The sequence below is a fragment of the Melopsittacus undulatus genome, chromosome 11 (assembly GCF_012275295.1).
Source record: "Melopsittacus undulatus isolate bMelUnd1 chromosome 11, bMelUnd1.mat.Z, whole genome shotgun sequence".
In the NCBI taxonomy this organism is placed as follows: Eukaryota; Metazoa; Chordata; class Aves; order Psittaciformes; family Psittaculidae; genus Melopsittacus; species Melopsittacus undulatus.
Genome location: NC_047537.1, coordinates 10,687,250 through 10,712,391, shown reverse-complemented (window position 1 = coordinate 10,712,391; position 25,142 = coordinate 10,687,250). Strand labels below are relative to the sequence as shown.

At 52.7% G+C, this 25,142-nt stretch overlaps 2 protein-coding genes across 4 annotated transcripts; one reads left to right on the top strand and one right to left on the bottom strand.

The window, feature by feature from the left end:
* Positions 1 to 363: 363 nt before the first annotated feature.
* On the top strand, positions 364 to 16,589 carry NOXA1 (NADPH oxidase activator 1). 3 transcript variants are annotated; one of them, XM_034067377.1, is made up of 15 exons: positions 364 to 621; positions 2,882 to 2,964; positions 4,439 to 4,547; positions 6,693 to 6,827; positions 7,620 to 7,727; positions 8,472 to 8,531; positions 9,107 to 9,144; positions 9,862 to 10,003; positions 11,486 to 11,539; positions 12,621 to 12,693; positions 12,879 to 12,937; positions 13,828 to 13,997; positions 15,101 to 15,200; positions 15,286 to 15,409; positions 15,536 to 16,589. In XM_034067377.1, the coding sequence occupies exons 1-15, from the start codon at positions 448 to 450 to the stop codon at positions 15,631 to 15,633; spliced, it is 1,527 nt and encodes a 508-aa protein (XP_033923268.1). In that variant the 5' UTR covers positions 364 to 447; the 3' UTR covers positions 15,634 to 16,589. The 3 variants fall into 3 exon arrangements, with proteins under 3 accessions (XP_033923268.1, XP_033923267.1, XP_033923269.1); XM_034067376.1 differs by having other exon boundaries at positions 15,095 to 15,200; XM_034067378.1 differs by lacking the exon at positions 7,620 to 7,727 and having other exon boundaries at positions 15,095 to 15,200.
* Positions 16,586 to 23,452, bottom strand: LOC115946499 (ectonucleoside triphosphate diphosphohydrolase 8). Its single transcript, XM_034067379.1, has 9 exons — positions 23,327 to 23,452; positions 22,461 to 22,578; positions 21,355 to 21,505; positions 20,582 to 20,741; positions 19,841 to 20,071; positions 18,834 to 19,097; positions 18,342 to 18,452; positions 18,056 to 18,190; positions 16,586 to 17,322 (listed from the first exon to the last, which is right to left on the bottom strand). Exons 1-9 carry the CDS (start codon positions 23,444 to 23,446, stop codon positions 17,131 to 17,133), a joined length of 1,482 nt encoding a protein of 493 aa, XP_033923270.1. The 5' UTR covers positions 23,447 to 23,452; the 3' UTR covers positions 16,586 to 17,130.
* Between the last annotated feature and the right edge of the window lie 1,690 nt (positions 23,453 to 25,142).

Sequence of the window (25,142 nt, the reverse complement as noted above, 5' to 3'; positions counted from 1 at the left end):
TCTCCGCTCCGTGCGGCAAACGGAACCAGCCACGGAACCTTTCATGTGTAGCCCCACGCCCCCATCGGGCTTCTTTTCTGGGGGCACTCGTGAACGTGCCGGCAGGGGGCGGTGTCGCCCGTGGCAGCGTGGCGAGACCCGCGGGGCGGGCGGGAGGCGTTACCGTAAATACCCGAGAGCGGCCGCAGGACCGTAATTACTGTGCACAGCGCACAGTTAGTATGGCAGTAACAAGAACCCCTTCAGTTCCCCCCCAGCTGCGGCCGCCGGCACCTCCTCTCCCCACGGATACCTCGGGGTCTGCGCCCCGGTTCCCGCCGAGGGGCTGGACGGGGAAGGGGAGGTCGGACCGGGACAGAAACACTTCCTGCCCCGCCCTTCCCCGCCCTGCAGGTGAGGCCGAGCCACGGACACCGGGGCGGCCCAGAGCGGGAGCTGCCGCCGGCCATGGCCTACCGGGAGCTGGTGAGGCGCTGGCACCAGGGAGTGCTGGCAGCCGAGGGCGGGGACTGGGAGACGGCCCTCGACATCTTCGCCGCTATCCCGGGCCCGCCGGCCAGGATCTGCTTCAACATGGGCTGCGTGCACCTGCTGGCGGAGAGGCCCGAGGCGGCGCTCAGGGTGAGCGACGGGAGCGGGGACCTGAGGGTCTGGGGTGGAAGAGTGGCTGCGGGATACATCCCTGAGAGACTGCCGCTGAGACCGAGCTAAAACCCAGCGTTTGTCATTCCAGCCTGGTTTGTGTCTGAAGGGATCTTAAAGCTCCTCCAGCTCCAACCCCTGCCACAGGCAGGGACACCTTCCACTGGAGCAGTTTGCTCCAAGCCCCTGTGTCCAACCTGGCCTTGAACACTGCCAGGGATGGGGCAGCCACAGCTTCTCTGGGCACCCTGTGCCAGCACCTCAGCACCCTCACAGGGAACAGCTTCTGCCTAAAAGCTCATCTCAGTCTCCCCTCGGGCAGGTTCAAGCCATTCCCCTTGGCCTGTCCCTACAGGCCCTTGTCCCAAGCCCCTCTCCAGCTTTCCTGCAGCCCCTTTAGGCACTGGAGCTGCTCTCAGGTCTCCCCTTCAGGAGCCTTCTCTTGTCCAGGCTGCCCCAGCCCAGCTCTCTCAGCCTGGCTCCAGAGCAGAGCTGCTCCAGCCCTTGCAGCATCTCTGTGGCTTCCTCTGGCCTCGTTCCAACAGCTCCACATCCTTCTGATTTTGGTGACCTGCATTTCCCACTAATAGCAGGAATGTGAGAGGTGATGGACAAAGACTGAGGGCCCTCCAGCCACGTGTGTCCTCAGACAGTGCTGCACAAGCAGTCACAGCTGCCAAAAAGAAACTGCTCTGCTGGAAAAACACTGCCCTCGGCAAGGAAAAGTAGGAGCCTGTGCTGGGGCGGGTAAGGGCCCTGAGGAGAAGCCTTTTTCTTACAGCACTTAGCACATTTGCACATCTGTCTGTCTGTGTCTCAGCTGCCCAGTGAAGAGAGGCACATAAGCCATTTCTTAAAGCATAAAGAAGAGCTCAGGCTGTGCTGGAGGTGCTGGGGCAGAGCCATGGGGCCTGGGCAGGATACTTGCTGCAAGTAAGGGACAACAGTGAGTGCAGCACAGTGGTGCTCAGAGAGACTCTAGTGATGAATGGGCACTGACTGGGAAGAATCTCAGCTGTATTTTCCTGTAGGACAATGGTTGGTTGTTGTTTTAGAATCATAGAATAGTTAGGGTTGGAAAGGACCCAAAGATCATCAAGTTCTAACCCCTTGCCATGGGCAGGGACAAGGTCTTTTATAGCACAGTAAAGCAGACTGTTAAATATGGTGTTTTGAGTCACAGGAGAAGCCTGCACCCTGATGTGCAGTCCCTCCCTGACCTCCTGCAACATATTTTCACCCCTGCAATGCTATCCCTTTCTAGGCAGTATCAGGAAAGTCTGGAGTTTCAGGCTTGATTCGTTTCCTCCACACCATCTCCTTGAAATGGTTAAGTGAAGGAGCACACCTTCTAGCTCTCTCAAAGACATTAAGACTGTGTTCCCAGCACAGTGTTACTTAGAACCATCAGCCATGAGCTGCTGCCAACTTTGCTAATACTTGCCTGTACTTAGCTGTGAAGCTGGCCTGAAATAGGGACTTAGAGGTGCATTGTGTGAAGCCCTTCAGTTTTCTCCTTTGCATCCTTTCACATACCCATCACCATAGCCTGCTTCAAACAGCCTTCCAAAGCCTAGCTAGTCCTGGTGCTCCCACTGTCAGGGCAGTCTGCTCCAAGCAACACAGTTTTCCCATTAAAGATGCTATATGGCAAATGTAGCTCATTTAAGTCCAGTCCATTTTACCAAGGAAGGATAAAAACCTGAAACTCAGCTCATACAGAGCCAAGACCTGAACTTGGAGCTGCCTCCTGTCCAGATCACAGCCCTGAGCTTGTCAGTCCTGGGGAGCTGGTCACAAGCACAGGGATGGCTGCTGTACCCAGCACATGAGCAGCTTGGATGTGGCTGCATGGATGCACATATCCAGACGTCAGCAGGAGAGATCCAAACCAATCCTTGTGATCCTCTGGGGCAACAACACAAGAGGGATGTGGAGCTGTTGGAGCGAGGCCAGAGGAGGCCATGGAGATGCTGTGAGGGCTGGAGCAGCTCTGCTCTGGAGCCAGGCTGAGAGAGCTGGGCTGGGGCAGCCTAGACAAGAGAAGGCTCCTGAAGGGGAGACCTGAGAGCAGCTCCAGTGCCTAAAGGGGCTGCAGGAAAGCTGAAGAGGGGTTTGGGACAAGGACAACTGGAAGGTGTCCCTACCTGTGGCAGGAGGTTAGAACTGGATGAGTTTTAAGGTCCTTTCCCACCCAAACCAGTCTGCGATTCTATGACGTGTCTGTTTTTCTCCTTAGGCATTCAATGACACCATTGCCAAGGACAGCTCTCTAGCTGTAGGCTTCTTTCAGAGGGGGTTTGTCCATCTGCAGCTGGGAAGGTGAGGTGCATGTCTGCTTCAGTTTTCAGTTTTCTCCTTTTAGTCAGATTTTATTCTGTGAATCTAAAATTCACTTCTTCCAGCAATCTTAAACAGTTCTTAAGGTCAGGTTTGACCTTGTAAACTGCGTCAGAAGTCGGCAAGTCTTATTTCTGACAAAGCTGACAAGACAGGAGCTGCGCAACTCCCAGCCCCAAGGGTGGCTAATACATGACATTACTGTCCCATACACAGAAAGAAAGAAGCTACTCCTGGGGGAGGGTTGGGGGAGCTGGGGTGGGGGGCCTGCCAGGATTCACATTGCCATTCAGATTTATTTTGGGAATGAAAATACGTAATTATGCTGCTTGGTGAATATTCACATGGGACCCCCAAGTCTGGCCTCCCTACACATCTAGCTGCAGCAAAGTGTCCGACTCCCACTCACTGCTAAGAGTAGATTTTGTGGGCCAAATCTCAGGCTCCTTGATTTAATGTTGGGATTGCTCCATTAATGTCATGGGATTGATTACTCATTGTTTGCACAGTTAAATCACAGTGACATCCTGCTCAGACAGGTGGGTGGAGGATTTTGCAGATCTCTCTTACCTTCATGTTCAGTTATTCTCTTTCCTGTTATTTTCCCCATGTTTTCCAGGCCTTAATTTTGACAAAATGACTACCTTTATTTCTGGGACGGAGTTAAACTGAGCAGTTCTGCACCCACAGCTGCCTTTCAAGCAGCTTCAAGCTCTGTCCCTCTGCAGCAGAGCTGCAGTCAGGGGTGGTCCAAGCTGCTCCACTCTGCTTCTCTGGGCACCTTGTGCCAGCACCTCAGCACCCTCACAGGGAACAGCTTCTGCCTAAAAGCTCATCTCAGTCTCCCCTCGGGCAGGTTCAAGCCATTCCCCTTGGCCTGTCCCTACAGGCCCTTGTCCCAAGCCCCTCTCCAGGTTTTCTGTAGCCCCTTTAGGCACTGGAGCTGCTCTCAGGTCTCCCCTTCAGGAGCCTTCTCTTGTCCAGGCTGCCCCAGCCCAGCTCTCTCAGCCTGGCTCCAGAGCAGAGCTGCTCCAGCCCTTGCAGCATCTCCATGGCCTCCTCTGGCATAGCTCCAACAGCTCCAGGTCCCTCTTGTGCTGCTGCCCCAGATCAGGGCTGCAGGGGGGGTCTCCCCAGAGCACAGCAGAGGGGCAGGATTGCCTCCCTGCGCTGCTGCTCACACTCTAGAGGTGCAGCCCAGCGCAGGGAGGTTTTGGGCTCAAGTGCACACTGAAGCCGGGTCATGGGGAGCTTCTCACCCAACACCCCTAAGTCCTTCCCCTCAGGCTGCTCCATCCCCTTTCTCCCCAGCCTGTTTGTGCTTGAGATTGCCCCAACCCAGAGACAGGACGTGGTACTTGGTCTTGTTGAACCTCATGAGGATTCCACATGCAAACTTCTTAACCAGTATTCAGTTTTTCTAGTCTCATGTTCTTTTGTCATCTCTGCACTGCAGGTATGAAGAAGCTCTCTCTGATTATCATATGGCTTTCAGTCACCTAAGAAAAAATCCCTTCATTGATTACAAGCAGCTGGGGCTGAGGCACATCCTCTATGCATGGGAGGTAAGAGTCAGCCTGTCAGAGCAGCCCTTCCACTGTGCTGGTGGGGATTAGTAGGCATTAGTAACCCAGGAGCTTTCCAGGACAGTGCATTAGAACAGTAAAAACAGAACTTAATCATAAAAGTCATAAAACAATCTCACCTCTGAAGAGTTCAGCAAATTGTACAGTTTGAAAAGTAAAGTTTTTCAGAGCAGATGCATAGAACTTTGTGTATTGGGTTGTTTTTTTTGGCTTGTCTGTGTATGCATATAATATTTAGACTTATGTGCATGTAAATATCTATGTAAGTTTTGTGAACTCCTCAGCTTTGAAAGCTGAAATAGGCTGAAATGTAGACAGATGGGAACAGAATTGGTCCATAAGGAGTACTGTAAGAAGCTTATGTGCATGAAAGCCTGTTTTTCCAGCTGTAGCAACTGATCTTCACTTTTCCTCTGTGTCTAAATTCACACACTGGGCTGTCTGCTTGGTTTTGCTTCTGTAACTCTTTGTTCTGCAGCTCTTACACTGTGACATGGAGTCAACCTGCCTGTTCGGAAACTAAGTCTGAATTGGCTGTGAATATTTGTAATATTTGGAGTGTAAAAGACTTCTAGAAGCTGTACTCTGAGGGTTCACTTTGTTTTCTCTCCTCAGTCTGCACACAGAGACTGAAAGGCAGATGCAGGAAAGTATTTAATTCTTTACTTCCGCAGGGTTGAAGAGGTATTGCGTAACTCAAGTCAAGCATGCCCAGACACCCCTTCAGTCTCAGTCAACTTTCGTGCACCTTACACCTGGCAGGAAGAAGTCATCCTTGGCATTTGTGCTATTACCCAAACCTCACTGGCTTTAGCAGTTTCAGGACCGCAGCACTGCCTCCTCTGAGCTCACATACACTTAGAAACTTAGTCCCTTTGGAAGGTTTCGGGCTGCAGGAGTGCCCCAGGCCATCCCAAGGAGGCTGGTGCCTTTCCTGGTATGAACATGCAGTCCCTCACTCCACATGCTGTGGGCATTGCCAGGGCATGTGCTCTCACAAGACTGACACTCCAGGCTTGGGATCTGCATCCTGAGTCAACTGAATCTCACTCTTACATCTACCTGCAGCTCATTTCCAAAACACAACCAATCCTCCTGCAGAACTGCACCATCGGCTTTCCCCATGCGTGGCCTCTCAGGTGCTGCAGTTGATCCTCATAGGGAAATGTGCTGTGTGGTTGGAAAATCCTAAACTATTTGCCTCTTGCAAGGCTGTACCACTTCTGAGCTGAGTGAGAACTGCTGCCTTGCCTCTCCAAGAGGCAGCATCCCTGCAGTTCCTGTAGATGTTCAGAATTGCCTTTCCCCACCACCCCCAAACTGCCATTTGCTACTGTCATGATAAAGGAGCAAAGGAAAAGCATCCTATTAGTTGCACCTCTGTTCCAAGCACTGCTTGCACCCAGGAACCACACAGCAATTGACAGGCTGATAATCCTGTCTTGTAATATAGCAAGCTATCTGACAGCAGGTCGATGAGGCCACACTTCTGCCTTGTGGGCCAGCAGCTTTTCCATACACTGACTGTTGGGCAGTGACAAGAAGAGATCTCCCACTCTTAATTAGCATATGGATCAAGGCTTCCCAACACCCAGTCTGTGCTACTCCCACACTTTGCCACTTCACCACTCAACATACTTACATGCTGCTAAAGGGTAACAAGCTACAGCTGACAATCTGCACATTCACAGCCCACCACAATGTGAAATAGTTTCAGTCAAGCTATTTTGCAGTGAAAGGGAGTCAGAATTACTGTGCACAGTAAAGTATTACCTAGTTGCCTGTAGGAAGAAACACAAGAATCTTCCTGGCCTTTCAGCTGCATGAAGATTAAAACTTTTGTGATACCAGTCTTCATCTGGTGTTCCCCATGTTTCTCCTTGGCTTGAACAGAGCTGGCAGCTCCAGCAGCCAGCCTGGAGGTACAGAGGTACAGCTTTTCTGTCTTTCCACTCTAAATATGGAGGTTTTGTTCAGCTATGTAACCAGTAGGGAGTAGATGGCGGCTGCTGTACCTGTGATGTTCCAGTGCCTGGACCATCTAGTTTGGCTGAGTTCTGCTAGTCTGTGATAGGTGCAGCTGGGTCTCAGCCCTCAGTTCTGTTCTCTCCTTGCCCTCTCCAGGTCCTGTATAGCACTGCAGCAGCCCAGTGCCAGCTGCAGCAGTGGCAGGAGGCCAGAGTCACCCTGGACAAGGCTGTTGTGTGGAGACCTGAAGGAAGAACAGCAATCCTGGACCTGGCCTTTCAGCAGGTGCAGGTAAGAGCCCCTCTGTGAGTTCCTGGGTATGTACATTGGGTTGAAGTTAAGACACAGGAGGTAAGAATGTGCTAATTGTGTGTTTGGGTTTTCTTTTCTGCTTGGTCACCTGGTAACAGTCAAAGCAATTTGCTTGTGATGCTTGACCAAACTAGTGCTTCAGCTAATCAAGTACTCTATCAGCCCCAGGTGTTTCATAGCACAGCAACATCATAGTGAAGAATTATGGTATAGCCTCTCAGGTTGGGGGTTTTGCTTTCTAGTCCCTAGTCAGCTCTTTGGTGACCAGGAAAAACTTGCAGGTCTCTGATATACTCTTCCTGGAGAGTTCATTATTTTACTTTCTTCATACTTCCTTATCTTACTTGTATCCTTTCTAAGATCTGATCATGTTTTCTAGCATCACATTTGTGCTTTACATTAGTGTATCATTTATATTTGCTGTTAGCTTGCTACTCAGTCTTTGAACAGGGGAGAAAATAACAACATTTGAAATCAAGTAGAAAAACTTTGCAGAAGATTTGTTTAAGAAACCTGATTCCACTGCGCTCCCTTCCCACCCATCCCATGCTAACAGAGTCCGTCTTTGACTCATCACCAGGTAATGGCTGCTGGGTTTACACATGCTCAGTAAACCTGAGTGACCTTTCTCAAGTTCACAGATGTAATTTTTGCCCCAGTGTCTTCCTGGAGCTGATCTTACATAAGGAAGCTTTACTTGCTTTTCACTGCTGTTATCTTTCATTTAACATTCACTGGTGGCTTTTCCGTTCTCTGCTTTCCCTGCTCTAGAACCATCTATTTTTAGAGCCCATGCAGGTTCCTCTGGGGGAATTTTTCAGACCACGAAAGAAGGAAGTTGAACAGCTGGATTCAAAAGACTTCCTGGGTAAACCCAAGGTAACAGGCATGTGATCACTAAGATTAACAACAAGCAGCTTCAGGTCTCACCTTCTGAGCTCTCCAGAGAGCATTACTGTTGGTTGCTCCACTGCTCACTGTGCTGACGGAGACCCCAGAGCAGGACTGTCAGGGTCAAGGCATCTGAGACACAGAGGCTATAATCTGTTAAATTGCCACCTTTTCTGTCAAAACTGCCCTTTGTGCTAAAACCCCTTCCCAGTCTTGGTCACCTGGAACTCTGAAAAAGCTGAGCAGGTCCTTAGGGAACCCTGTGACCATCCTTGTGCTGACAAGGAGATTTTCAAGAGGAACATGTTCTTCCAGCATGCTCCTACGCACTACTGCATTCCCAGTGGGACAGGCAGGCACCTGGGAGACAAATGCTTTGTCACATCCCTTAATGCAAGTCAGCAAAGAATTTATCTGATCCCTTCTGGGACCAGTGCAGGCAGCGGAAGTGCCACAGGACAGAGAGCTCCAATGGGAATAAAGGAAAGGGAAGGAAAAGTAATTCACTCACGTACTTTTAAAGAAGCTTTGAAAAGGCTCAAAAAACAGGGACAAGAATGGTTAAAGCTGTTCTGGGAATCCAGGTCTGCTTTTTCCACTATGTGTGTGGCTCTACTTTATGCCTGACCATAGGATACCAGAAGGAAATCAGTCCAAGTAGGTAACCTAGCACAAAGTTTGAGAGTCTCCTCGTCCAGCCTGGATTCAGTCATTGCTTTGTCCTCCCAACAGGTGATCTCATCCATCATTCCCAATGACGAGTACATTGGCTTCGAGCCTCTCAGGCCTCAGGTGAGCAGGACAAAGCTGTGAAAGGAGGAATGGAGCTCCAGGTAGGGCCTCAGATTCTAACACCATCAGCGTAAGAACACACTGACGAAGGAAACGGTGCAGTATCAGACTGGCTCCATGGGGCCATTCAAAGCCAGATGGGCTTCAGCATTGTCTGGAAGGGACTCAGTGATGTGAGTCTCCAATCCTCTGAGGATGCATTTTTGTCTCTTTGCCATGTCAAAACAGCAGTGGAGACTTTGCTGTGCTCAACACGTGCTTGCCCAGCACATCACTGGATTTGTCAGCATAAGCATGGCTGCCTTGCACTATAATACAAGTTCCTTAGAACCAAGGGAAGGGAAGATATTTTGTTATTCATCTCCTTATGGGATAAAGAGGAAGGGGGAGAAATAAAACGTACATCCTGGTAAAGTGTGGAGCAGCAGATTTCTGTCTGAATGCTGTGGTGTGACAAATATGGTTAAAAGCAAAGACGAAACACCACAGTGTGGTATTCAGAGGGACAGAAAAGAAGGTGGTACTGTTCCTGTGTAAGGTATTGTTATAAATATATGCTGTTGTTTCTCCCACAGAAACAGGGCTTTTATGAACCTGGTGCTGATGCTCTGCTGTAAGTGTTCAGTTCCATCTTGGTCTAACCCTTGTCTCACTATTTCTGTTCAGAAGGTTACATTTTGTTCTCTGATATCTTTGTCTGAAGAGCCTGTGGAATCTACACCCACTTCTCACCGAGGGTGGAGAGAATGACAAACATGCAAAGGCTTTTGTGGCTGCCAAAGACACTGCAGTGCAGGTGGCATCTCTCATGCAAGAATCTCGGGGTAGTTTGCAGGAGTTGACTTGCAGGAGTCTTGTGGGACAGGCCTGGATCATGCCGTGGCCAGGGAATGGAAGCAGAGAGAGGTTATGGGCCCTGCCCAGGTCTGTGGCAGAGGATGCTCTGCTGCCCCATCCTAGTGCCCAGGACAAGACTTCCAGATATCCCCTCCCAGCCCTGCTGAGCCAAAATCAGCCTTGGTTGCAAAAACATGAAACCATTTGTCCTGGTGATCTTGTACCAGCAGCACTTCATGCTGAGCTTAATAATTACTTTGACCTGGAGAACATTTATCAGTGCAATGAAAATAGAGCAGCTGCATTTGGAAAATCAGTGTTTTCCAGGCTCTTTTGTTCCCAGTTGGACCAAAGAGTAGCAATGGAAATCATCATTTCCCAACACGTGAAACATTTGGCATGGGACAGTTTGGATCAGTGCAGTGTTCTGGACCAAAGCATCCAGCACCAGACCTCCAGGGTTAGTAAAGGTGTTCTCATTCTCTCTTTCCAGAGAAAGTGAGTCAGGCTACTACCGGGTGTTGTCCCATTACTATCCTGAGGACTCAGAGAAGCTCGCAGTGAGAGCCAGCAGCTTGGTCTTTGTGCTGACAAGAGGAGGGGATGGCTGGGCTACAGCCATACATGATGGACAGGTAAGTACAGTGGGTGGGCTTTTCAGCCCATCCCCACCAGCAGAGACCACAGAGGCCTGGACAGGAGCTTACTGCAACTCTCTGAGCACATTCCCTGTGCACCCTGTAGCTCTGCAGAGAATGAGTTCAGGAGCTCATTTCCACAGACCAGCTGCTAACTGTAGATTTCTCTGACACTGGGCTCCCACCATCTCCTGCCATTCACCTCTATAGCTCCACGTGGGCATTTTTGGGGCAGTTTTGCTTTCCACCATGCAAAATCCTACTGTGGGATTCTGTGAGATAACAGACCTCACCAAGGACCACCATTTAGAGCAGTATTTGTCACCAGAGAGCTCTGCGGGAGCTGAGGAGAGCAGCCAGTCCTTACCTGGTGTGTAGTGCCTCAGTTACTTTAACTTTAGGAAGGCTCTGGAAGGATTTCAGCTGTGCAGACAGGTTTTATAAAGGGCTCTAGAGAAAACCTAAGGAATTAAAGTTGAGCAAATCTGACATCTTTCTGCAGACCAGGGAACTATAGTGCAAACAGATTGAACAGGAACACACACATACATCATGGAAAATCTTTTACTGACAGAAGCCATTTCTCACATGTCTACTGAAATGCTTTGGAAGAGCCAGTAGATTAGCTTGAGCCAGTACTATCTGCCTATATTTCCAAAAAAAGTCAGAAGATTCTTCACTAAAACCCCAACGAGCTGCTTGAACAGCTTGAGCAGGCAGTGCCCTGAGTGCTGGTGACAGGTTGAAATATAGAAGAATAGGCATAAATGAACAGGATTTTATTTCTTTCTTTTTAGAGAAAGGACGTCCCCACAGAGAATCTCCTGTGATCTAAGCGTTTAGCATATTCCTAAAGGATGTAGTAATAGCGATGGGGATGTAGTTCTCCTTAAGGTGACAATGTTCCATTGCAGTCAAACAATAGGCATAGCTTAAAGCAGCTGGAGCTGACAGTGAACAGTTACAGAACTGTCTGAGTGTGCTTGTTGAAGCTCAGTGAAGTGTCAAATGAAATTCAAAGTCAAAAAAAAGGTAAAATAATAGACACTGGGGAAACAAAAAGCATAATTACAATGATCAGTTGAAATTGGGAGCTCTAGAGCAGTGATTGGCGGAAGACACAGATGCTGCTGCACTGGTATCCCTCAGTATCCTTGCTCCTCTCTGCCCAAGCATTCGTTTCAGGAGCAGGGTGTTTGGGCTGTTACATCCCAGCCACTCCAGCAGCATCACTGCTTTCATCAGAAAAACATGCAAAAGAACCATGGGATTTTGTCAGCAATATCTGAGCATGAATCCTATGGATTACTGTATGAGACCCTGGGCCCCTGTGAGCACATTTCAGTTGCTGCAGGCAGGGGTGGTTTGCAAGGGCAGAAGCAATGCAGAGTGGGGACTTACAGAAAGTGGGGCTGGGTGGGCTGGGGCTGAGCCTGCCACAGCAGCAGCTCATGTCTCAGTCTTCTTTGTGTCCTGCAGAAGCTGCGCATTCCCAGCTCTCTCCTGGAGCCTGCCTCAAAGATGGATAAATGGGTGAGCTGACAGCCTTGCAAGCAGGGATGAGGAAGGGACCAAGAGGTACATCTGGGACACTTCTGTGTAAGATTATCACAGGACAGGACAGCCGTGTAAGAGACACACAGTATGAAGTACTGAGAAACCTTGACTGAAGATCAAGTGCTCTTGAACAGGAACAACAGAAGACTTAAAAGCCACAGTGGCTTGTACCACCAGCTGATCTAGGAGTTGTTGGCTCTTATCCACCATGGGCTGATGGGGCACACAAAGATGAGCAGCTGCCATGGCTCTCCTGACCACTGTAACTTGTTGTGCCACTGGATGAGTTTGAGGGCTTAAGGCTTCTGTTTATCCTGCCTGCTCCCATGGTGTGTGCAGCCAGTCGGTATAGCACAGAAGCAGGTGAGGAGGGCTCACACCTTCTGGTTCACCAGCAAAGAGCAGGTTAATCTCCTTCAGTGGGACAGTAGTACCTTAGAGGCACTGCTTTTTGCCTTAGGGCCATGCACTAAGCCTTAACATTCACCTTTGACTTAGGAAAACTTCCTTCATCTCTCCACCGCAGACATGTCCACACATGATCCAAATAATTTTCCATCTGAAAACAGTGTAGAAAGGTGCAACTCAGACCCCTGTTTCTTGTGAGAGATTTTTGGAAGCTCACAGTTGTTGTGATGCTGCTGTGATTCCCAGTTTTTCCCCCCAGATGAATCTCTGGTCACAGCCCGTGCTTGGGCATTTGCTCCATGGCTGTCTCACTATGAACCTGCCCAAGTGCCCAGGTGAGCTGGCAGATGGTGGGGAGAACCCTCAGCACAGTGTGAGCAGCCTCCTTCTGCTCCAACACCAACCCAGCAAGGAGCAAGAGGCAAGGAGGTGTCCCACCAAACCTCTCATCAGGCCTGCTACCCACAGGAGCTGCAGAGACCATTCTGAGTGCTCCACCTCATCCAGCCAGTTAATAAACTGGTCTTCCTGGTGCTCTCTCTGGGATTACACCCATGCATTTATAACTGACTGCAGCCTCTGTCATGCACAACAGCCTCGTCCAGTCTCCAGTGCCTTCTGCTCACTCCTTTCTGACCTTCTGTTGCAGAAGATCAACAATGGGATTCCTCTCCCTCCTGCCCAGGTGCCTCCCAGCCGACTCCACGTGAAGCAGGAGCCAGGTAGTCCCCAGGACAGGGACCTCAGTGGGTGTGACTTGGAGCTGTGCCCACCCCTGCTTTGGGGTGTATGGGGAGGCTGGTTGCCCACTGCAGTGTTAGCTGCCTGTGTGCTGGGGGTTGCAGAAGAGGTGCAGAGTCTCTGCTGACTGTGGGTGCTGTTCCTCTGCTCTTGTTTTGTTCTTCAGAATCTCCTGAGGGAGAAAATGCCCCTGTAAATGGTGCTGGTGCTCAAACGGACTCCAAGGTAAGTTGTTCCACAAGCTGGCACAGCTTCAAGAAGTCAAGGCTATGAAAAATGCCAGATTCCTGACCAAATCCTCTAAAATTCCTGAGCTGGCCCAACATCACCTGAAAAAAACCCTCTTCCTCTGCCCATTTTCCCATTCCAAAGAGAGTCTCCCATGGGTTCATTCCTCCACCACTTCCAAGTTTGTGACCATGCAACAAGGTTGAGGCTTAGCAGGGTAGTGCCATTGTGGCACTCCCCAAGGAGCCAAGAGCCCCAGACACAGCAATATCCTTGGGCACACACTTCACAGCCTATTTTGGAAGAGGTGTCTTTGAACTACCTGCTGGCCCTCCCTCCATCCTCCTGTGCAGAATTTTCTGCTCCTGACAGTCTGGGTACCACAATTCATTCTTATTTGTGTTCTGGGATGCTGTTCTCTAATGCACCTCCATCTCATTACCAACCATTGTGTATGATGGTGCTGGAATTGCTCCTGTGTCCACTTTGGAACAGCACCTCTGGCAGTGCCAGCTGCAGATGAGCTCTGCTCACTTTGCCACCCTCTTTGCAGGGCTTTTGGAGCAGCTTTTTGTTCAGCTTCAGACAGGAGGCAGCACAGCATGGGAACTGGCTGCACCTCTGCAGCTGACTGGAGGAATTGGAACCCTACTCAGATGGGCTTGAGGTTGGGAGGTACCTGTGTGATCAGACCCAGAAATAGGCTTCCTGGGTCATGGGAGGAACAGTTGATCCCAAGCTTTGGATCCCTAGTTGCCCCTCTGATGGTACACTACCATTACATGGTAGCACTGAGATGAGGGGTTGTGTCTATGTTGCCTCTGTTGACAGGAGAGGTGACATAGTCTGAATAACCACACTATGCACAGTGCCACCTCTCTCAACAGATCCCAGTGACTTGTGGGGACGCTTCCCCCAGCACAGCCAGGCCCATGGTGCTGCGGGTGTCCTGCGAGTGCACAGTGGTGCTGAGGGCTGGTGCAGCGCCAACGCTGCAGGACCTGCGGGCACTGCTACAGGAGCGCCTGGGGCAGCAGGCACAGCGAGGGAGGCTCAGGTGGGTGACAGAGTGCAGCAGCCACCCCCCTGAGGGTGTAAGGGCCACGGGGATGGTCAGGGGCTGGAGCGCGTCCTGTATGAAGACAGGCTGAGAACACTGGGGCTCTTCTGCCTGGAGAAGAGAAGCTGCGTGGAGACATCAGAGCAGCTTCCAGTGTCTGAAGGGGACTATAAGAATGCTGGAGAGGGACTCTTCATCAGGAACTGTAGTGACAGGACAAGGGGGAATGGGTTTAAACTTAAACAGGGGAGATTTAGGTTGAATATAAGGCAGAAGTTCTTCCCTGTGAGGGTGCTGAGGTGCTGGCATAGGGTGCCCAGAGAAGCTGTGGCTGCCCCATCCCTGGCAGTGTTCAAGGCCAGGTTGGACACAGGGGCTTGGAGCAAGCTGCTCCAGTGGAAGGGGTCCCTGCCCATGACAGGGAGTTGGAACTGGATGAGTTTTAAGGTCCTTTCCAGCCCAAACCATTCTATAACTCTAAGATACAGGCACCCAACTCTGTCTAGTCTCCTGAGAACATTTAATTGGGGTCTGTCATGGTCAAAACACTCGAGCAGAGATTCAGCAAAGGCTGAGCACACAGCCTTCCTTTCAGGGCCACCCTTACCATGGCTTGTGGTTAGGAGAACATCATATGCTCTTGGGCTTTGGAAGCCTGAAGGATCTTTCCCAGGGCACTCTGCCATGGTCAGGAAATGGGGGAACAGGAACTCTGTGCAGATGCAGATGTTGTCCATTGGTTTTCTGCTGCTCAGCTCAGCCTTTGAGATACATGAGAATCAATGCAGAGCAATTTGGGAGTCAGGTATAAGTGTCTTTTGGTCCTGGGGTGTTGCCTCCCCGATGTGACACCCCTGGGGGCACACAGTGTAGTCAGGAGATTTTAGGATCTTCCCCTCAAGTAAACGTGTGAGGAGTTGAGGGTTTTCCCCTTTTTGCCCACTGAATATGTAGGTGGGCCCCACATCCATGTGCAAAGCTTAGAGCTGGCTTACAAGGGGGACTTAGAAGGCTGGAGATAGTAGAGGGCTAGGCTGGCCTCAGAGCTAGGCTTTAAGTGAGATGATTTGAGCTGTGTTAACGAACTCTTGCAGCTACAGGAATTCAGATGGCAAAGAATTGGGAGCAGTTTTGGGAGAGGAGGATCTAGGGAGGATGTGGCAGCAGCTGATGGATGGCAGGCTGGTGCTGTGTTGTCAGGTACGTGGGCTGTGACCATCTCCTTTGCTGTGCTGGGCTCACATCTCTGCTTTGCCTTGCAACCTTCATGCTAACTCTCCTGTAGGACTCAGAGTCCCACTCGGGCAGACCCATCCTCTACCGGATGCTGGCTCAGCACTCCTACCCTGCACAGGGACCAGGGGACCTGGACTTCAGCAAGGGAGATGTGCTGGATGTTCTCTCTGAAGGTAGCTCTCCAGTCCTGTCTGCAGGCTTGTGCTGGAGCAGGCTTTGAGTCTGCTGCAGATGGCTGGGGAGTAGATGCCTCTCCAGTGCTGCCTCAAGGCTCATGCTGCTCCTTTATGTTTTCCCAGTGAATGAGGACTGGCTGGAAGGACACTGCAATGGCAAGACTGGCATCTTCCCCAAATGCTTTGCAACCCAGACCAGTTGTGGTGCTGCCTTCCTATAGCAAACAGGAGCCTTTTCCTGCCTGACTGCACTGTCTCCCAGTGGTGGGAGGCACCAGTCTCAGCTTATTCAGGCCCCAGCCAGAACAGCCAGGAGCTCTGCTGAACCTGGACAGGAGATGTCCCTCACTCACAGATCCCATGGGGTCAGCTCCAGCAGTCCAACAGCATCTTCTACAGCCAGTTCCCAGACCTGTCATTTTTACCTCTGTGCTTATGCTGCCAAAGATGTGCCTGTGCAGGGCTGAGAGAAGGGAGAGGGATCTGATGTTTGGTTATGGAAAATGTCCAAGTACCACTGACTCAGACCTTCTGGGTGGGAAGAGGTTCCTGTGAATGGAGGCCTTTACCCCCTCTCCATGTTGCTCAAATTCAGGCTGGAGGGCTGAGTCTCACCCTATTGAAGCCAAAGATTGTGAGCAGGAGGCCAAGCCCTGGTCCCCAGGCCTTTGGTTCACATGTCCTTATCTCCACCACCCAGAGATGCTGCTCTTTTAGATGGCATTTCTAACCTGTTTCCAGTGGCATGAATGGGATAACACCTTGGGTTAGGACCACCATGTATCATCTTCCATAGGAAATACCCTGCAGATCTGCCAGAGCCAAAGGGCTCTGACTGTTCCTCAGTCCAGATGGTTTTGACTCTTTCCTCAAGCCCTTAGGTCCTGCCTGGATGTTCCTTCATGCGCATGGGCAGAAGGGGTCTTGCAGTGCAGAGGAGAGGTAGCTGGGGAACACCCCTGCTCAGAGCAGCCCTTTGGAGGGCTGGACAGGGGGCTGCTGAGCTGGAGCTGGGAGGAATGATGTGACCATCTGGTTCCTGCCCCTGGGCTCTGCTGAGCTGGATGAACCACTTAAGTGCCTGGAGCTGGAACCCTTTATGGATTTGATGTCTGACAGAGCTGAGCTGTGTAACTGGAATATCAAATAAACCTGAGCCACAGTTGGCAGCTCTTCAGTCAACCTCCACTTGCATTTTTCTGCTGAGGTAGGGCAGTAAATAGTTTTAAAGACACCTGACAGTGTCTTTGGGTAGATACTGTCACATACTGTAGCAGAGTTGCAAGGGGCAAGATAGAGGTAAGGTCACTCATCTCCTCAAGACTTTAGGTGGCCGCTACTGCTCTTCATCACCAGTTGTCTCCCGTGGCTGTTGGGATTGCAGCCCAGCAGGAAACCGTGTGAGGCTGGTTGGAGACTTTCCTATCTGAAAAACAAAATGGTTTTTATTTCTAGTTTGGGTTGATCTGGCTTCATGCAGCTGCCAAGTCTCAGTCAGCTTTTATCAGCCAGATTGAAGGAGTCTTCCTCTTGGAGGTACTCAGAGAGCTCAAGACATCTTTGTCATCTTCAGCATCTTCATAGAGATGACCCAATTAGACATCCTGAGCAATGGAGATAGGTCTAATGCCCTCATTCTTCTCCCTCTTCCACCTTCTTTTGCAGCACATCCCTGCCTGGTTTGGTGGGCAGGATGCCTCTGGTCAGGAGGCTGGAAGCTACTTGCTTTTGCGGAAACACGGGAGGAACCCAGTCACCAGGCCTGCCACGGTGGCCAGCACAATGCAGGAGACAGCACCTGCCCACAGACTAGGCTGCTGCCCTTTGACGTGTTCCAGAGCCTCTGTGGGGATCATGTTGGTGAGGTTCAGCATGAAGCCCAGCGTCCACCCAATGTCTGTGTTTGCTGCCTGAGGTGAGGGAGCAAAGGTCATCCAAAAGTGCCTCTCCCAGCCACAGGTGGCTTTGGTCCAAGGGGCTCTCCCATGAGCTGCCCAGCTGTGATTTCACACATGGACCTGGCTGTGGTGAACCTGATCTTACCAGCCCCAAATACAGAAAGAGCTTTCCCCCCTTCCCAAGGGCTGAAGTGCAGATGAATGTGGATGAACCAGGCCAGGTTGGATGGGGCTTGGAGCAAGCTGCTCTAGTGAAAGGTGTCCCTGCCTGTGGCAGGGGTTGGAAGTGGATGAGCTTTAAGGTTCCTTCCAACACAAACCAGGCTAGGATTCTGATAATGACTGCTCTGGTCCAGAACTACTTCTGTGAACATTTTTTTGGATCTGAGCTTTCTTCCTCCCCCATGATCCTTCAAATTTGGTCCTATTCTGGTTCAAATGGGTCATGGGGCCACCATCAGCTCTCTGATGCTTGAGTCAATCCTACCTCACATCAGACACCAGCATAGCCAAATCCTGTGCACTTCTCCAACCCACTTAAAATTAGCTTATGTTCACAACTGAGTGAGTGAGAACAAGCTGGTGTCAGAGGTTTGGAACAGGGAAGGAAGAGTGAAGCTGGGCTGGGGTCACTGGGCAGCAGGATGTGATAGGGACACATTTCTGGTGCAGGGGACTCCAGGGATGCTGCTCCTGGACATGTGCTGGGGCCAGGGCAAGGATGCAGAGCCCAGAGGGTCCTTACCTGCCGCCTGAAATGGATGTTGCTCCACGTGTGCTCACTGAACTTGTAGCCATCAAGCAGCAGTGTCAAGATGTAAATGGCTGTGGAGCAGTACTTGTGTAGATATCCCTTCTCCTGTGGAAAGGTCTCCACCAGCTGTGGGGCCATCAGGGGACACAGTGCAACAGGGAATGAGATGCTCAGGAGCCCTGCCTAGCCCAGGGGACAGCAGGACATTGCCTTCTTGGGCTGAGAGTTGGGATAGGACAATCACAGGGCTCCTTTCTGCCCCTCACAGGGCTCTCACCTCTGCCCAGTCCTTCTTGCAGAAGGCCTGGACTGTGGAGTTGACATCCTTTAGAGACTGCTGGCTGGTCAGGTTCAGGAAGTAGAAGGTGTAGTAGAATCCAGCGAAGGCCTGGGGAATACAGGGAGGTGGTAAGAGCTACACTTCCTCACCCCAAAATAAAACACCCAGAGTCTCCTCTAGCTTGGGGGCAGATTCCCAGATTCCCCAGGATTCTGCACCCCGCACCCACTTGATGGTCTACCTTGGAGCTGGTTGACAAGCCCTGGTGCTGCTGCTCACACTCTAAGCCAGCTCAGACTCGCTCCCTGGGACAGGATTTTCCCCTGGAGGGGCTGGGGCATCGCATGAAGCAGAAGCCACCTTCCAGCACAGAAGAGGCTGCAGATGGGATCAGCCCTGGGGTTGCCTCTCTCCCCACAGCCGGTGGCAGAGGAGAATCCCACCCAGCCCTATTCCCCTGCCACATCCCCAGGGATGGAGGCTCCTTACGAAGAACTGTCCCCGCACGGGTGGCTGATAGACCCCGTTGAACCCACACGTGCTGTTGGCCCCGCAGCTGAGGTTGAAGAGCTGCTGGATGGCAGCGCTGCACGCTGCTGGCTCCCCTGTCCCCATCACCCTGAGGAGCTGCACGGCGCTGGGGCTGCTCGGGGCGCGCACACAGGGGCTGTCGTAGAGCTCTGCCGTGGTGATGTTCTCCTGGTACCCCCTGGGGTAGCAGGGGTGTGAGATCTGTGCAGTGGATGGGCTGGCCTGGAGAGGGAGAGAGCCATTAGTGGGGCCAGTGAGGTCTGACCCACAGCCCATCCTGTGCTTAGACAGGGACTCAATCCTGCTTTTTGGAACAGGATCTAGACCCTAGGACAATTTGAGAAGTAGGAGCCATCCTTTGCATGACTTTGTCTGCCCCACTGAGCTCTGCTGAGTGGTGATGCTCCTGCCAGACTGCATCCCATGGGATTGGTAGCCTGCTCCCTCCCTGCATGCAGAGCTGGTTGCTCTGGCATTCACTCTGTCCCCGCTCTGGTCCTAGCACAGAAAGGACCAAAGGTACATCCCACCTGCATGCTCCTTGAGCATCTCTGCCTCCCGCTGCACTGGGCTGTGTGCTCTGTCTGAGGTGAGGCAGAAGGACACTGCCCAATAGTGGAGCTGTGTATGCTGGGAATCTTCTCTGGGAACAGAAACTAAGGAAGGGCGTGTGAACAGGGACAGGAAAGAGCTTGAGGATACAGCTGGGCTTGGGAAATGATGGAAGATGCTATTACGTGTCAACATCTGGGGAGAAGGAACCTGGCAGGGAACCACCACCACTTCCCATCCAAATGAGAGAGCATTTTTGTTCAGCAGATAAAATCTAAGCTTTTCCCAGGATTTTGAATTCCCAATTCCTTAACACTTTTTCCACAGGAATGGCCAAAATTTCTGGAAGATATTGTTGATGGCAATGGGAAGTGGTTGAGCAGCTCCTGATGACCAGCTCCAGCCTGCAGCACCTGGTGGAGAGCTGCCAGCAGCCTCTTCAAGGCCTGTGTCTGCCCATAGCAGAGGTAGCTGTGGGTGTAGAGCGAATAGTTGGTGCCATACAGCCTGAAGAAGACAGAGGTGTTCTTGTCCTCAATGGTGACTCCAGGCTGGAAGGTTATTTGTGTTGAGGCACCTCCAAGGTCCAGAGCTCCGAAAACTTCAGCATCCTGAGGATGTTCCCATTTCTCTGCAAAGGAATACTGGCCCGACAAGACAGCAAGTGTTAGTCTGAGCTGGAGATAATCACAGTCCCTGTCCCTTCCCTCAAGGCTTTGTGGGCTCAGAAGTCCCTGAGGGACCTTCAACATCCTGTCTCCCTGTTTAAGTCCTTCCTGCCTACTACCCTCCTCAACCCACATAGGTGTCTGTAAAGCACTAGGTGAGGTCTGGCCTCTCGGTTGCTGCACATCAGCTGGAATACAGAGACTTTGAGGAGGGAAAGAGTAACACTTTGATCTGCGGTCTGGAGATGCTGCATCCCTGTGATACCAGATCTGATTCATGTGTAGGCAGAGAGCACAGGGCCAGGCAAAAGGACACAGACTCTTGATTGCATTAATCACATGCAGCTCACAACCACAGGCTACATTTACCTATGTGACAAGCACCCCACACCTACGTATTCCTCATGTCTGGGAATACAGAAACCAGGCTGGGGCTCACACAGGGATGTCACTGCTCATCCCTGAGCCCTCTGCCCAAGCACGCACCTTGACGAGTGTCTCCAGCAGGAAGTTGACGCTGATCCAGCCAAAGGAGCCCTCCTCATTCCCCGTCAGGACCTGAGCTCCGCGGAACTCCACCGGGTACTCGCCAATGGTCTTGGCCACCTCGGCAAACACCTGCTGGGCCTTGGTGCTGTTCTGCTCCCTGCCCGGGGAAGGAGATGGACACTGCGAGTGGAGGAGGCGATGGCCGGGCAGCTCCAGCGCGGGGCTGATGGCGAGCGGCTGCGGCTGCTACCAAGGAGCAGAGAGAGGGCAAAGCCAGCAGATCCCTCCTGTGCTGTGCTGGGAGTGCCCCTAAAAATGCTGCCTGTGGGCTCGGCCTGAGAACACAGGAAGGGTCATGGCAAGTCTGGCACAGGAGGTGCTGGCAGACGAGGCCACGGAGATGCTGTGAGGGCTGGAGCAGCTCTGCTCTGGAGCCAGGCTGAGAGAGCTGGGCTGGGGCAGCCTGGACATGAGAAGGCTCCTGAAGGGGAGACCTGAGAGCAGCTCCAGTGCCTAAAGGGGCTGCAGGAAAGCTGGAGAGGGGCTTGGGACAAGGGCCTGGAGGGACAAGGGCCGTGGGGTTTCCCCATGGGCAGTGAGCGTCTCTCTTGGACACCCCATAGGCTGCAGATGTGGATGCTCTGCTCATCCCCGTGGCCCCCAGGACAGCCCCCACACTGTCCCCAGCCCCAGCCCAGCCCCTGCCCGAGCTCCGGTGCAGAAGCTCGTGGTGGGGAGGTTGGAGGTGCCGGCTCCGGGCTGTGCTGTACCTCAGCAGCCGCATGCCTGCTGTGGCCCCCAGGTAGGTGGGGGTCTCCCGCTGCTGCTCTGCCGGGATGATCTCCATGGCCTTGTCCAGGCAGGGCTTCAGGCTGGCTCCGGCCCCGGCAGGGTCATCTGCATAGCTGGAGATGCCGGGTCCTGCAGGAGAGCCCCGTGTGATGGAGCCAGGTCAGTGACATCCAGGATGGACGGGATAGTGCGGAACTGTCAACGCATGAAGCCCCCAGGGGTTTGTCCCTTCATTCCCAGTCTCTTCATGCCCTTGCATGCATGTCCTGGCCGGGCAGTGCTCAGAGCCGACCTCCGTGGAGGCAGCAAGTGTGCTACAGCTTCAGGCAGCTCCTGCTCCACACACAGCAAAGGGCAGCACTGTACCTTGTGATGCTGAGCTCTTGTTTAATGCAGGTAGGTGGAACTGCCTGACACAGCCTGGCATTCCTGCAGTACTCGCTCAGCAAACACAGCACTTCCCTATTCCCTTGGGGAAGGGGCAGGCTCTCCTCTCTCCTGCTGTGTGCAGAGTGTATGCTTGTTTGAGTTCCTATTTTTTAAGCTGGCAGCAGATCTGAGCAGCCAGTGTGATCCTGTGGAGGGCAGGGACAGGCTCTGGGGTGGAAATACCACTATTTACCTTTCCCTAGCTCTGCACACCATTAGTGCCATTAGCCCATCTCCATTACACTTTGCTCTCTGCTGGACCCCTGCAGTTAACCAGTAACTGACCTGCCTGGATGTGAGGTTAAGATGAGCTCAGAGCTCTCCCAGCCCCTGTCCTGGCATCTCTGTCCTTGCCCGGTGGCCTTTGCCAGTCCTAGTGCAGCTCCATGTACCATTTAGCTAACCCTACCTCCCTCACAATCCTGGTCATTCCCTCCAGAAAGACCAGTCTGAGAGCATATTTGCAATAGGAACAGATGTGCCTTTGGGTATTTATAAATACCCAATAGATTAATAACTGCCCTTAGGGTATTCACCATTCACCTCACCCGGCATGAACCAGCCAACCCGCTTGGTGCTGCAGGGCAGGCACCCTGGTGAAGGATCCCTGCATGGAGCAGGGGCAGGGAGAGGGACAGCACATCCCGGCACTCACCTGCTGCAGTGCACGTCTCCACCTGGGATACGATGCCGGTGCCGTTCTCCTTGTCCGCACGCCACCGGTAGATGTAGAGAGCTGTGTGCGTGGAGCCGGCATCAAACACCAGCCCGTACTGGGGGCAGAGGGGACAGGGACTGTCAGGGGGTGCTGTCAGCAGAGCCAGCATTGCTCCTGGGGCAGGGGAAGCTCAGATGGTCAAGAGTGGCACCAGAAGAGGGAGAGCCCTGTGGTACTGCAATCACTGTGCTGAGGACAAGGGTCCACCACAAGCCCTTTGAGCTCCAGTGAAAGGGCTGAATGTGCTGTAGGGTCAGGCAGTGACAGAACTCTGCCAGACACAGGGCAGCCTGTGCAAGAGCTTGTCCCCGTAGAATCCCAGCCTGGTTTGTGTTGGAAGGGACATTAAAGCTCATCCAGTTCCAGGATGGACACCTTGGACATGTCCAACCTGGCCTTGAACACTGCCAGGGATGGGGCAGCCACAGCTTCTCTGGGCACCCTGTGCCAGCGCCTCAGCACCCTCACAGGGAACAGCTTCTGCCTAAGAGCTCATCTCAGTCTCCCCTTGGGCAGGTTCAAGCCATTCCCCTTGGCCTGTCCCTACAGGCCCTTGTCCCAAGCCCCTCTCCAGCTTTCCTGCAGCCCCTTTAGGCACTGGAGCTGCTCTCAGGTCTCCCCTTCAGGAGCCTTCTCTTGTCCAGGCTGCCCCAGCCCAGCTCTCTCAGCCTGGCTCCTGAGCAGAGCTGCTCCAGCCCTTGGAGCTTTCTGGGCTCAAGCCTGCCTGAAACCCAGGGAAAATCCTCTACCAAGGGGCAGCCAGCATCCACATGAGAGCAGGCGGCTCCCTCCAAGGACCCTACCTTGGTGCTGGGAGGCAGAATCACGTCCTTCACATTCACGATGCTCAGAATGAGGGCGATGAAGCTGAAGACACAAGTGGCTGCCAGAAGACCTACAAGGGCCTTGGCTTTGTGGTCCATTCCTCCTCCAACCTGCAAGAACAGCCACAACAACATGCTCCCACCTCTGCACTTGCAAAGCCAGTTTTAAAATACAAATCTCATATATGGGTATGGGAAATGCAAATCCCGCATACAGGTATGGGATTTTCCCTTTCCCTAGCAAGGCCTGAAGCCATTCTCTAGGGCATGGCTGCTCTTTTGGCAGTCTCAGGCTGGGACACCCTGCTCTGCTGAGCACTCCCTCCCTGGAGGATTTGCAGCCTGGCTTTTCAGCCCTGCCTCAGCTGCAGCCCTTTGGGCTCCTCTCTGCACACAGACCCCATCCCTCTGCCCTGCTCCAGCTGCATGGCTGGGGGAAGCACTGGGAGCAGGACCCTGCCCTGGCAGGTTGCCACTGTGGCTATCCCCTCCGGGATGCAGAGCCACATCCCTTCATCATCCCCTGCATCCTCACAGAACCCGTCCCACAAGACTGGGGGCCATCAGGCAACGTCTGTTGCCCAGCAGGCCCAGACTGTCCCTGCTTCAGGAACAGAGAAATTCCCTTGCCCTTTTGCCAGGTCAGTGGCTGGAACCAGAGGTGAAAGACCTTTGGCAAGGTCAGAGGAGATGCTGATTCCTGGTTCAGTGTTAGCATCCCCAGTGACGAACAAGGGTGACCAATAGCCTGCATGACATGAGATGTGTAATGATGGATCTGTTCTTCTGGCCCATGTAATGGGAGATAGGACTCCAGGAAACCCTTATCAGGGAGCCCTGCCCTGTGTGGTGTCTATGGCCAGAAGAGAACATATGGAAGCAGCTGATGAATCCCTACATTGCCATGTCTCCAGTCCTATCAGCCTAGAGTTTGCCTAGATACAGCTGTGTCATGGGGATGGGATTTCCCTTCTCCGGGTAACACAATAAAGCCCAGCCCAGTCCAGATCTTGGAAAACCCTGTCCCAGGCACTGTGCAATGGAATGATGTGAAATGGAGGTAAGTTGTACATCCTGCACATGGGAGCAGGTGGGAAATGAGCCCCACCTGCTCTGACAGGGACTAAACTCCATCTGTACTGGGCAGGAAGCAGCATCCAAAGGCAGTGCAGAGCTGGGAGAGCAGCAGGGCATGGGGAGGGAGCCCAAGGGGTGGAAAACAAGGCCAGAAGCATGTGAGAAGCTGATCCATCTGCCCAGGCTTTCTGTGGCACCTCAGGTCTGGCCAGCGCTGAATCCACATGCTGCAGGGATGGGAGGTGATGGTGATGCCTCCAGAGCCGCAGAAGGGGCTGCACAGCCCACAGGGAGCAGTGCTCATGGGGAAGGTTCCCAGCTGTGCCCAGCCTGGGCCGTGTCTGCCCCTGTCTGGGTGAGCTGGCACCACAAATGCTCCGAAAGCACCGCGGGACACCCCTCACCTGCAGCGCCCCTGGCGCAGGAAGGCAGGCTCGGAGGCGCTGCCGGTGCTCGGGACAATGGGGCTGAGCTCCCACCCTGTGCATATGGGATGTGTAAGTCAAAGGGGCTCTTTAGAGTGTAAGAACAAGGGTGAGGGTGAGCGCTGTGGGCATTCGTGCCAGGCAGAGCAGTCCCTGCCTCCTATCTCTCCCACCAGTGCTGGGGCACAGCAGTGCCCTCCATGCCCCGTGCCCCCCCACCTGCTGCTTCCTGCCCCTGCAGCTCACTGAGCATGTTTGTCCCCAGCACGGGCTCCAACACTGATCCACCACCC